Genomic DNA, 9,677 nt, shown 5'->3' with positions numbered 1-9,677 from the left:
GACACAAAGAGATAGACATTTATATTTTGCACAAATTAGAAAAAAGATCGCAATTTGCTAAAGATATGGACACGTCAAATTGTAAATTTATCTCGTGTCTTAACCAATCTACTCAAGATTCCATTCGTGCATTCTGGGTGGTTTTGTAATTTGATTCATCGTTTGGATATATATTGATATGAGACTGTACGAACGAAAGGGGTAGTTATTTCAGGAAGAAAGAAAAAGAGAAGCCTGGTCTCTTTAGCGTAGGGTGTTCGTCGGTCGTTATGGTACAATATTTAGATATTTCGGTTCGGCATTTTCAGTATTTGATTTCTTAAAATCCTATATTAATACCGTACCTAATTAAATTCGGTATGGTTACTAACTAGTGCATAGAGCCATAGACTCTAATATTTTTAATTAAAATACTCAAAAATACAAAACTGAAAATGTTTGTTGACAAAAATTTTGTCCAAAACTAGCAAATATCGACCCAAATAGAGAAAATCGTACATAAAAGAATATTTTATCATTAGCGATGTCTTGTTACTTGTTTAGAGTTAATTGATGAACTTAGAGAATAAAGAAAAGTAAAATTTTAGATTTTTTATATTTGTGTTATAATTGATAATATATGTTTTGCGTAATATAATATATATTTTGGTACAATATTAGTATTTTATTTTAAAATACCAAATATCATGCCTAATACCAATTTTTTTTAAAAACTTAAACCAAATACCATACTAACTATTAAAATACCGTATACCAAATACCAAAATTTTCGATTTCGATACAGTAATTCGCTATTTACCAAATTATGCACCGCCCTACTTTAGTGTGAACGGGAAGTCGTATAATTTATAAAACGTAATCAACGAAGATTCAGTCAATGTGCGGTGATGTAAGAAACAATTCCAAGTCAACTCGCTTTGACGGATTCTCAATTTATTCCCAAAACAAAAAATAAGTCGTGTGAACGTTTGACCTCCCTGCTTTCTCATCAGCTCCAACTTTTCGTTCAATATCCAAGGTATCACAATAAAAAAATGGAGTATTGTACTTATTCTACCTAGGTAATTTCCTTTCATTTAAGTCAGAATCGGATTGAAAATTTTAATTTTATGTGTTTAGGACTTATATTTCAACTGCTGAAACTATTATCTTATTTGAGTTATGGGTTTATAGTTCAATACTTTCAACAACACTAATGGGTTTTATTTAGATAAATTCCTATCTAAACCAAAAGCTATAGAGTTCAAATGAACCCACACCTTGACTACCAGATACACCCCTGATTCTAGGTGGGTAAAATCAACAAAGAAATGTACATTAAATTAAAAGATTTTAAAACCTGTGTCGAGCTCTCGAGACGCATTGCTGATTTTCCTTTCTTTCATTTTGTTCAACTACTCGTCTCTTCCAAAAGAGTGTTACATATAGTTTATATCAACTAAAAGGCACAACTGACAAGGAGGGATGAACTTGCCTTTTTAGGCTTTCATACGCCCTTCTGTTATAACATCGTTTTGATCAACTAATCTTGCAAAGACATTCTACCTAATTTTAGGGCATTTCTCAATGGTCATAATTAAAGGTAGTTGATAGTTTTGGCATAATGCTCTCTTTTTTTCAACTAATTTAAATAACCTTTACCATTTAATACATAGAAGTTAAATTCTTAGAACAAATTGAATTGAATTGAATTGAATGCCAGAGAAGTGGCAAAAAAGTAGAGAAATTAACCAAGTTGGCGAAATTTGTCATGTAGCTGCTGTTGCCTGCCGCGTCCTATTTTTGAATATCTGCTCCCTCGCTCCTTCCCACCGTCCATACAAGACGCCCACATCTCACCTTATAAACGTGAATCCCCCGCCATTCACTCTCTACAGTTTCTGCACAGAACTCCACACTTTGAACCTCGGGACATACCACTGTACCTAAAATTTCTTCATATATATATATTTAAGGGATACTTCCATTTCTTGTACGTATCTGGAACTAAGCGATTGGAAAGTCACAATGTCGGTGACGTCGAGAATGCCGGAGCTCCAAATGCACAAGAAATGGAAAGATAGAGAAATCAGTCCTGAACGCACTAAAGTTTGGACTGAACCTTCTAACCATAAGCTCAAATCTGACCGCAAATTACCGGTTGTTTACTATATCTCCAGAAATGGCCAACTTGAACATCCCCATTTCATGGAAGTTCCTCTTTCCTCTCCTCATGGTCTTTATCTCAGAGGTACGAATATTTCCATACCTAACACAATTCACATAGCGTGTGTTCATATGATTTCACATGTTCTGAACTTACTTTTTTGGTTGACATTTAATTCAGATGTGATCAACCGCTTGAATTGTCTTCGTGGAAAAGGCATGGCCTCTATGTATTCCTGGTCTGCTAAAAGGTGAATCATTTTTCATATACCAATTAATTTTCATATCTGTTAACACCGTTTTTATTCATAGAGCTGAAATGAATTTTGTCTTGCTTTTTTTGGGCGATTCAGAAGTTACAGAAACGGATTCGTGTGGCAGGATTTGACGGAGCATGATTTTATATACCCAGCACAGGGTCAAGAGTACGTTCTGAAAGGATCACAGCTTCTCGATAGCACATTGCCTTCACAACCCGACGAAATTGCATGTTCTGGTTTGAGAAATCCGGTACCCGAAGTACGGAAAATCAGCGAAGATCATGAGTTTCCGGTAATCCCAAGGCGCCGGAACCAGTCCTGGACTTCCTCCGATTTCCACGAATACAGAGTGTACAAGGCAGAGTCTACCGGCGAATTGATCGGAAGAGCCGCCAGCGACGCGTCGACTCAGACAGACGATCGTCGCCGCCGGCGAAGAGCAATGCGAATTGTCGAAGAAGAAGACGAAGAGTTGAGAGAAGACCGGACCGTTGAACCGGACGTGGATGAAAAGAATAAAAAACGGTCGATAGAGCTGAACAGAGGTGAAATTTCACCACCACAGTCGGATTCAAGCTCTGAAACGCTAGAGACATTGATGAGAGCAGACGGGAGAGTGATCTTACGGCCAGATACAATCAGCGAAGATCCAACGGTTAATATTCAATCAAGCGGAAAGAGTGGTAAAGCATCTTCCATGCTGAAGCAATTACTATCTTGGGGTTCCATGCCTTCCAAGTGTGGGCCCAGTTATGGGAAAGAAAATCGATTTTCCATAATTTCACAACATAAATCGCGGCTGCCACGTGTCAGAGGCTCCAATCAAGTGGAGAAGGATGTAGAGAGTCCAATAGTGGAATATCATGAAAGTGAAGAGATAATTAAGCTGGAGGATAAAGAGTACTTTAGTGGGAGTTTAATAGAGGTAAAGAAGGAGAAAATTCCTGTTCTAAAGAGATCGGCTTCATACAATGTGGAAAGGTGAGTGCTACCTCTTACTTACTCTATAGTACTATTGAACCTTTTGTTAATATGTTTCTTTATTCAAATTGTAAAAATTTATGCTGAATCATTTCTCCTTTCTTTGTTTATTTGTACATACTATGTTGCTTCGAGTTAAACAATTTACGTATGAGAACACTTATGCTTCAATTCCAAATAATACGTTATTAGAAAATATTTTAGAAGTTAAAGCTATTACTCATACAATGGAGACATCTTATTCCCATAGCATTAACGCGGATATTTATTAGTACATATTTAGTGGGCCTTTGGACATAAGAATTGTAAAATTCTAAAAAAAAGTGAAACAAAAATTTCAAGTGAAAATGATATTTGAAAATTAGAGTTATGCTTGGACGTGAATATACTTTTGGGTTGTTTTTTAAAAGATCTGAGTGAAAATTTTGAAAAACAGCTTTTTGGAGTTTTTTAAATTTTCAAAAAATTCCAAAATGTATCGAATTGAAAATTTTATAAACAAACCTGATTTTGGAAAAAACTGAAAATATTTCTTAAAAAGGAAAAAGTTTCTTATTTAGTAGGCTCGTTGCAAGAGATTAGAGAATATGGGAAAACAGGGACAGGAGTAGAAAACGTTATCTTGGTGTCATTATTGCTTAAGGGGGTGGTAGGTAAATGATTAAATATGAAGGTTTCTTGCCGTGGATTATTCTGCAAACTGCAGTATTGACATGGGGTTCAGCTATTCAATTGTCTTACACAAAATATCGGGACTCACCAGTACGCATAGCAAAACAGAGATTTAAGTCAGTTTATTCACCACAACACGCCAGTTGCTTAATGGCTGGTACTAGAGCTCGTGCCTGATGTACGTGAAGAATTTTGTCAATTTAATTCGATTTTTCGACAGGATTGTCAAGATCATATCTTTGATCCTATGAAATCTTATGTCCTGCTTTCTTGATTGAAAATCTGCATTTCTTTTCCTCTTGTAATATTTTAAGGCAGTGGCCGATGTTAGAAATGTCTAAATGAATTCTTTACTGCCTTCACAAATGCTACATATCAACATCCACTTCGGTATTCATTTAGGAGATCATTAAATTAAAGGTTCTTTTTGTTCACCTTCGTTACAAAAGGATCCCTTGACTTTATACAAGTATAGTCCTATATACACTGCTATATATCCAATTATTGTGGGGTTTCTATAATTGATAAGATTTTCATCCTACATGAAAGATGGATTCATTGCTTTCACAGTCCTCTATGAATATACGAATCCTGATTCTTTTTCTTTGTCTGATATTGGTCTGCAGGTGTACAAAATTGGAACTGACTGACAAAAAAGGAGAAATGAAAGCAAGTGCATTCTGAGAAAGCAAAAGAATCAGTCAACCAGAAAGGCTAGGAAACATTGACTTGTCTTGCAGTAATAACGTTGCCCCTATTTCTAGTAATACTAGCTAGTGATCAACATGGTGCGCGGCAACTAGCAAGATGAACAGATGATAGTGGTTATGCCCCACGTCTAAAACTTACTACATAAGCAGTAGATGATTAGGAAATAGGAAAATTCGTAGAGACAATACCTCCTAATCTCAGTTGTAGTTTTTGTAAATTCATTCATGAAAAGGCTGAAAATTCTTGGAGACAATATCTCTTGTTTTAGGAATTTGACAAAGCTTCTTTTGGTTGAAAGTGTTAGGATCGAAAAAAAGCACGTGTCAACAAATCTTGAACGATGGTAAGTCCAACAATAAAAGAGAAATTTATCAAAAGAGGCACAAACATGTAACGTGGTTTGATTAACTGACCTACATTCACGGTGAAAATGAGCAATCCACTGTAATAAAAAAGTACAAAATATCGAGAGAACAGCCTCACGAAAAGGCAAACACAAGTGACATACTAACACTTATCCTGTAAAATTCTCCCTCTAAACATGACTCTCAAACCCCATATGACTATATTGTGAATGCTACTGAACGAGAAAGACGGATCTTCAATTTATACTGGACAAACACGTAACAGAAAGCACAGTATTTCTTGATTTTCTCTCCTCAACTGACTCGAAAATGGATTCCAAGAACCAATATTTAGATGACCCATAAAAAACAAATATTTCAAGGAGAACAACCACACCCACTACCCCTTGTCACACGCCGCACGCCTTGACAAGCATCGATAGGTGAAGCTTTTAGCCACTATAATAGAAAATAATACTGTAAGGGGTCGTTTAGTTAGAATACATATCGATATAAGTTATGCCGGTATAAGTTATATTAGGATAAATTATGTTGGAATTGTTGTTTATTCTTTGTTTGATATGTTGTATTAAAAATAACAATTGCATAATTTTTAAGAAGAAGGTATAAGTTATACCGGTGCTAATTACCCCACCTTCTATAAGGTATAAGTTATCCCACTGTTAAAATTAACATCGGAATAACTTATACCTGGTTTGCTAACCAAACAGAGTATTAAGGTGGTATTAAATTTGTATACCACCCTTATACCTTCTTATACCTCATACCAAATGACCCCTAAGGACATCTCCAACCTTTACCTCATTTTTGGTCCCCCATTTCGGGGACAACTTACTCCAACCATTCCCCCATTTTTTCCCCAAATTTTTTTATATTCTCTCCTCTCTTCTATATTATATTATTACGTTTCATTTCAATTTTATTTTTTAATTTTCATTAAATAAATTCCATCTTTTATTTTTATTAATTTGTAATTTTCATTAAAATAATTCCATAAAATTTTAAATAATATAATTTGTAAGCAATTATTATATATTAACTAATAATTCAAATAAAAGTGAAATCATTGCGATACAAGATTAATTAAATACATATTACATAACGATAAAATTCATTCGAAATACTATATAAATATTCAACTTCAACCTCTAGTATTCTCCCATAAATGATTTATTACTGCATTACGAAGTGCAAAATAAGCATCTTTGTCCTTAATTCTTCTATGTGCAAAATGAGCATCTTTGAGATAATTATATATTTTTTGTACTATTATAACTTATAATAAAATTAACTTACAATTTTACATAAAAATAATAAATGCATGAAATATACACCACAGTTAAGATGTAAAATTAATATTATAAAGACATTACATAAACATAATTAGGTATTGTTTACCGTGAAAATGGTAACAACAATTAAATTTGTAAATAAGACTCTAAAAATACGTGATCTATTCCCGAGCTAGTTGTTAAAGCAGTTAATGCTAAGAGCGTGAAGTATAAAGATAAAATGCGAGTTAAGGCGAGGCAGTAATCAAACCAAAGGGGCATGTTGCCCGAGCTCGGAGATGGTCGATGGGACCTCGGGGTCGACGTTGGTATCGATCTTGGACTATCGGAGATGGCCAGGGATGGGATAACAGTTAGAGGTATGATAATCAAGGCTCTATATTGCCAATACTAAACGATACGGTGAAGAACAAGTAAGAAAATAGTTAATGCAAAGGAGGTCTCGAACCTGCGAGGATGAACCACTTAGGAGAAAAGAGAGAGAGAGAGATATATATTATTGCACTTGTGGAGAGCTGGAGCAACATCAGCCCCTTACAAGGTGGGGCAAGTCCCCTTTATATAGGAGGGGAGACTCGGTTACAAGTACGTGGGGATCAGCTACAAAGTACGGTGATGGGATGGCTTGACATGATACTTCAGCATAGGCTCGGAATAGGCCGGGCCTGTCAGATGTAGCCATGTGCCTAGAGGACTTCTCCCTCTGTCCTTGCTACGTTCGTCGTTTTCTCCGAGTCGGGCTTCGACGAGTCCTGAGATCGAGGATTCGATTGTGATCCCCTGCCCTCGGGGTCCCGAGGCATGCTCCCGAAATGTCTTATCGGCGAGAAATCAAGTCTTCTGATTTCGCCGCGTACAGATAGTCTCCGCATTTCCCATAACGAAGTGATGGGAAATGATTCTGACACTTGACTCCTCGAGCTTCTTTCGGCGATGCCACATCGATGATACGACTCCTGGCTCATGCTTTTCGACCTCATTCATTGCACTCTTTGATTTATGCTTCCCAGCACAAGTACCTCCGCCGGTTCAGTTTTTCATAGATGCATTAATTGCGCCCGTCGGTCAGTCTTCTAAAGCATAGATGACCATGTCGTAATCCCCTATAAATGGGGGATGACTTGGCTTTGTTTCTCCTATCTCAATGCTTCCGCTGGCCTGCTTGCTGTTTCCTTCCTCTTGTTTTCTTCCACCCTTGAACATCATGTTACGGGCTTATGATTTTAAGGCCATTTAGAGAAGTTCCCTCAGACTGCATTGTGGCTCCCTGTCGGGGTCTCCCTTCGTCAAACATAAGCATATTGTCCCGCTGTTGCTGTGGTCGTTGGTATACTAGCCCTTGTTGCTGCTACTAGCCCGAGGTGATGGGGGACCGAGAGTCGACTTCCTTTTTATGTAGACAGCCGTTCGGATTATCCACCACTGCTCACTCTCCTACCCAGGCCTGGTGCGGCACTTCATACCTAGGGTTTTTTCTTTCCCAAGGGATAAAGTGGCGCTATCGGCCGTTGAGGCTGGGGCCCGCCGAATCTTTAACCTTTGGCTTCAGCGGGCCATGTCTCTTTTCTCTGCCTCCTCTACATCCCATCCTTTTCCTCTTCTTCGTCTTCTCCGATGGGGATCCCTCGGGGGATTGAGCTAGGAACCTATGGGATGTGGAGATCGAAGGAGTCCCCCTCGAGGACACGTGCTCGAGGGTGCGGCGCCCGAGGATGCTGATATCGGAGATGGATCCTCGAGGGCGGACCGGTCGTCCAGGTTTCATCACATGTTCATCCTTCCATTCCTCCGCTTTAGGTGTAGACTCCTGCAGGCTTTTATAATTGTATGTAACAACCCCCTGAGGGTTGCTTGTATGCAAATTTTTATGAATAAGAATATACTTTGTTGATTTCTACCTTCCTTACTTTGCTTTGCTTTTGTATACTCCCATGCCCTTCGAGGCCCCTCGAATGCCTTCCTTTGTTTGTTGACTGCTGATATCTGACTTGAGCGCGGGCGCTCATTCTGATCTTGCGCTGATCGACACGACTTTTCTCCGACCCCTCGTCGCACTTAGGACCAATCTTGGATTGATTCCGATAGCTCCGGGCTACCTAGGCCCTTCGAATTGTTTGGAGATCATGCGTCGAATTCCGGGGGCCTTCGGGGATGTTATCCCGAATGAAGGTCATCTATGGGTACCCAGGGGTCCCTATTGACCTTGATGTAAGTAACCCTTTTAGGATGAATATGGTTGACTTCCACTGGGGAGTTTTACTCGTATTTGGGCGCTTCCTCGGACCTTCGTGGAGCTTTCACGATAGGAGCTTCCCACGTTTACTCCTATTTTAGAAAAGAGGGGGTAACGAGACTAGGTACTTGCCTTGCGTTGAGTGTCGGCGTTTTAAAGTTTACCGAGGTCCGACTTCTTTGGGCCGGGGTTTTTTGACATAGAGTGCTGCTCCGAGCATGGACATAATACGAACAACCCCTTGAGTCTTGACTCCTCGTTGGGGGATGCTCTCTGGATCGGATATCGACCCGTCAATTTGTATCGAGGCTATTGGATTTCTGGGGCTTGCCTTGGGCATGCGAATCGTCGCTGCTTCTCGCATATATGCGGGCCAGCTTCCGCTCCCTGGCATGACTTCACTACTTTTAGATAGTTGCTTTTCTGCTTTGGCACAGGATACTTCATCTCTCTAGGCGCAGAAAATATTGGCGCGCGCCCTTGCCTTGACCAGTTAGTTTCACCATAGTCATGGGAGCTACTTCAGGGCCGATTCAGCAGGTGACGGGAGGGGGGGAGGAGGGAGGGGTGCTACTCCTGGTGCTCAGGAAGCGAGGGATTTCGTTCTGGAGACGGCGTCCTTGATAAGAGAGGAACACCTAGAGATGGAGAGGAGATACTGCGGCTGGAGCGAGGGGGTGACACTGCAGGTGCTTTTCCCAGATGAGGCCATCGGGGACTCCACTGATGGGTTCTTGAGCGTATACCTATACCCTTTCGTATTTGGCCCCCTTGACAGGGTTGTGCTTGATTTTTACTTGATGTATCGGGTCACCCTGGCACAGATCCATCCGTCATTTGGCGAACGGCGCTGATGATGAGATTTTTCACGGAGAAGGCTAGGCTCGAATTTAAGCTTGACCACCTTGTCAGGCTATATCGGCCCTTTCATCATTGAGGCCTGCTAACTCTGAGGTGTCATTCGTCCACGCCCTTCGTTGTTGACGACGAGGATGCCGGGTATCGAGAGTAGGATAAT

The 9,677-nt window shown here is 39.5% G+C and overlaps 1 protein-coding gene across 1 annotated transcript; it reads left to right on the top strand.

Moving 5' to 3' along the window:
* The first annotated feature begins 1,676 nt into the window (after positions 1-1,676).
* Positions 1,677-5,022, top strand: LOC107761006 (protein SOSEKI 5). Its single transcript, XM_016579160.2, is given in 6 exon segments — positions 1,677-2,230; positions 2,327-2,396; positions 2,499-3,386; positions 4,685-4,719; positions 4,722-4,770; positions 4,772-5,022. Coding segments are annotated over 6 exon segments (1,329 nt in total). The 5' UTR covers positions 1,677-2,007; the 3' UTR covers positions 4,836-5,022.
* The last annotated feature ends 4,655 nt before the right edge of the window (positions 5,023-9,677 follow it).

This window comes from Nicotiana tabacum, chromosome 8 (genome assembly GCF_000715075.1).
Source record: "Nicotiana tabacum cultivar K326 chromosome 8, ASM71507v2, whole genome shotgun sequence".
Lineage (NCBI taxonomy): Eukaryota > Viridiplantae > Streptophyta > Magnoliopsida > Solanales > Solanaceae > Nicotiana > Nicotiana tabacum.
The sequence above is the reverse complement of the archived record's forward strand: the minus strand, read 5'-3'. Positions and strand labels throughout refer to the sequence as shown.